Below are 2,467 nucleotides of genomic sequence, written 5' to 3'. Positions count from 1 at the left end.
CGACAAACGGCGTGCCGACACTATAATATTTTAGTTATGGATTTAAACCAATAATTGATCATACTCAGGGATAAAGACCTAACAACTATATAATATTAAATATATGTTTATTATCATCTATAGACAGTAATCTATATAATAAAAAAAAGTGGCCATTTCTCAAATAACGCAGTTTCTTGAAAACTACCACTCAGATTTTCTTGAAATTCAACATAGATATTCAGTTTGAGCTCATAAGTATCAGTCTGAAGTCAAAAATGGCCTAGGTATTTTTTAACGATCACCAGGGAGTCAGAAGTGTAAATTCATTGGTTTATAAAAGAAAAATAAAGAGTGGCCAATTAAAGGTCAAATTATAATTTATAATTGCCATAGCAACAAAATAACAGTAACAATTCATTTAATAAATCACCAATCTTTCTTGAATTTGTAATCATTAAAAAAAATTGTTGAATATGCCTAAAAGAAAACAAAATATTGGAAAAAATTCTTTACTAAATAAAAGACAGAAGAAACTCAAGAAAACACATCAAGTTGAAGATGATATAATAGAAGAAACAAAAAAATCATCATCAAATCAGAAACAAATGAGTCAACGTACAGAAAGAAGAAAGTCCAAAATGAAAAAAAATTTAGAAATGAAAGCATTTAATTATGATTGTAGTGACGTATTTAATAACGATCATCGTATTTCTATTGGTCTTATGGATATTGAATGTAAGTTTTGCAAAGCGTTAAAATTTCAAGATGAATCTGATAACATGTGTTGTGGAAAGGGGAAGGTAAATTTGCCTGATTTGACTATTCCCGAAGAGCCATTATCAACGTATCTATCTGGAACAACAATTGAATCAAAACATTTTCTAAGTAATATTAGAAAATATAATTCGTGCTTCAACATGACTTCATTTGGTGCGAACAGAAAGAAAGAGTCGGGTTTTCAAACTACATTCAAAATTCAAGGACAAATTTATCACAGAATAGGATCTCTTCTTCCATATGATTGTGAATCATCATTTTTACAAATATATTTTATTGGTGATGATGATATACAATCACAACGTAGATGTTCGATCGTTCCCAATGTGCAACACGAAATAGTTCAATCTTTACAAAATTTTCTAAATGAACACAACGCATTAATAAAACTTTTCAAAACATCATTAGACAATATGCCGAGTGACGAATGCCAAATTGTACTTCGTGCCGACAAAATACCTTCAAGTGAACACGAAAGACGTTTTAATTTACCAGTTGTAAATGAAGTAGCTGCTATAATTAATGGGAATGAATTTTCAAAACGTGATATTGTGTTACAAAAACGTAGTAATGAGTATGTAACAGTCCAAGAAACCCACAAATCGTATGATGCTTTACAATATCCATTGATGTTTTGGATGGGGGAAGATGGATATCATTTTGAAATATACGAAATAAATCCAGTTACAGGTTTGTCAACAAAGAAACGTGTGTCATCAATGAAATTTTATGCATACAGAATGATGATACGTACAAATCCAGAAAATCATTTATTACATTATAAGCAATTGCTAAATCAATTTATAGTTGATATGTATGCAAAAATTGAAAATGAACGTTTACGCTATATACGATGCAATCAAAAAGCTCTTAAAGTTGAACAGTATATTCATTTAAAAGATGCATTTGAAAATGATGAAAATGTTTCAGATATTGGTCAAAAATGTATATTACCAGCAAGTTTTATAGGTAGTCCACGACATATGCATGAATATATACAAGATGCTCTTTGTTTCGTTAGACATAATGGAAAGCCATGTTTATTCATTACATTTACATGTAATATTCGATGGACAGAAATCACCAATTTATTGTTGGTTGATCAGCAACCAAGTGATCGCCATGACTTAATAGCAAGAGTATTCAAATTAAAATTAAGAAAGCTAATCGATTTGATAACTAAGTGTAAGATTTTTGGTAATGTTATATCTTGGGTTTATTCAATAGAATGGCAAAAAAGAGGTTTACCACATGCTCATATTTTAATATGGTTAAAAAACAAAGTTCATCCAGATCGAATTGATAATATCATTTCAGCTGAATTACCAGATCCAGAAAAAGATCCTCATTTATTTGACATAATAAAAAAAAATATGATACATGGACCATGTGGACAATTGAATCCATTTTCAGTATGTATGAAGGATAGCCAATGTAAATGTAATTATCCTAGAAAATTACTTGATGTCACGAGATCAGATAAAAATGGATATCCTTTGTACAGACGAAGAAGTATAACAAATGGAGGTTTCCAGACTGCTATTAACGTTAAGGTTAATGATAAATACAAAAAAGTGAATATTGATAATCAGTGGATTGTGCCATATTGTCCACTAATCTCGAAAATAATGAATGCTCATATTAATGTTGAACTTTGATAGTTCAGTAGTTGCAGTAAAATACATTTTGAAGTATATACACAAAGGAA

General features: G+C 29.6%; 1 protein-coding gene across 1 annotated transcript in view; it reads left to right on the top strand.

Moving 5' to 3' along the window:
* LOC103310215 overlaps nucleotides 1-2,417 on the top strand; it is an 8,088-nt gene extending 5,671 nt beyond the window's left edge. Inside the window, exon 2 of the mRNA XM_008187734.2 lies at nucleotides 467-2,417. Within this exon, the coding sequence (XP_008185956.2) occupies nucleotides 467-2,417 (1,951 nt within the window). The remainder of the gene's footprint in view (nucleotides 1-466) is intronic.
* Nucleotides 2,418-2,467: the final 50 nt, after the last annotated feature.

Source organism: Acyrthosiphon pisum, chromosome A1, assembly GCF_005508785.2.
Source record: "Acyrthosiphon pisum isolate AL4f chromosome A1, pea_aphid_22Mar2018_4r6ur, whole genome shotgun sequence".
Taxonomy (NCBI): Eukaryota; Metazoa; Arthropoda; class Insecta; order Hemiptera; family Aphididae; genus Acyrthosiphon; species Acyrthosiphon pisum.
This window is presented reverse-complemented; position numbering and strand designations above follow the sequence as displayed.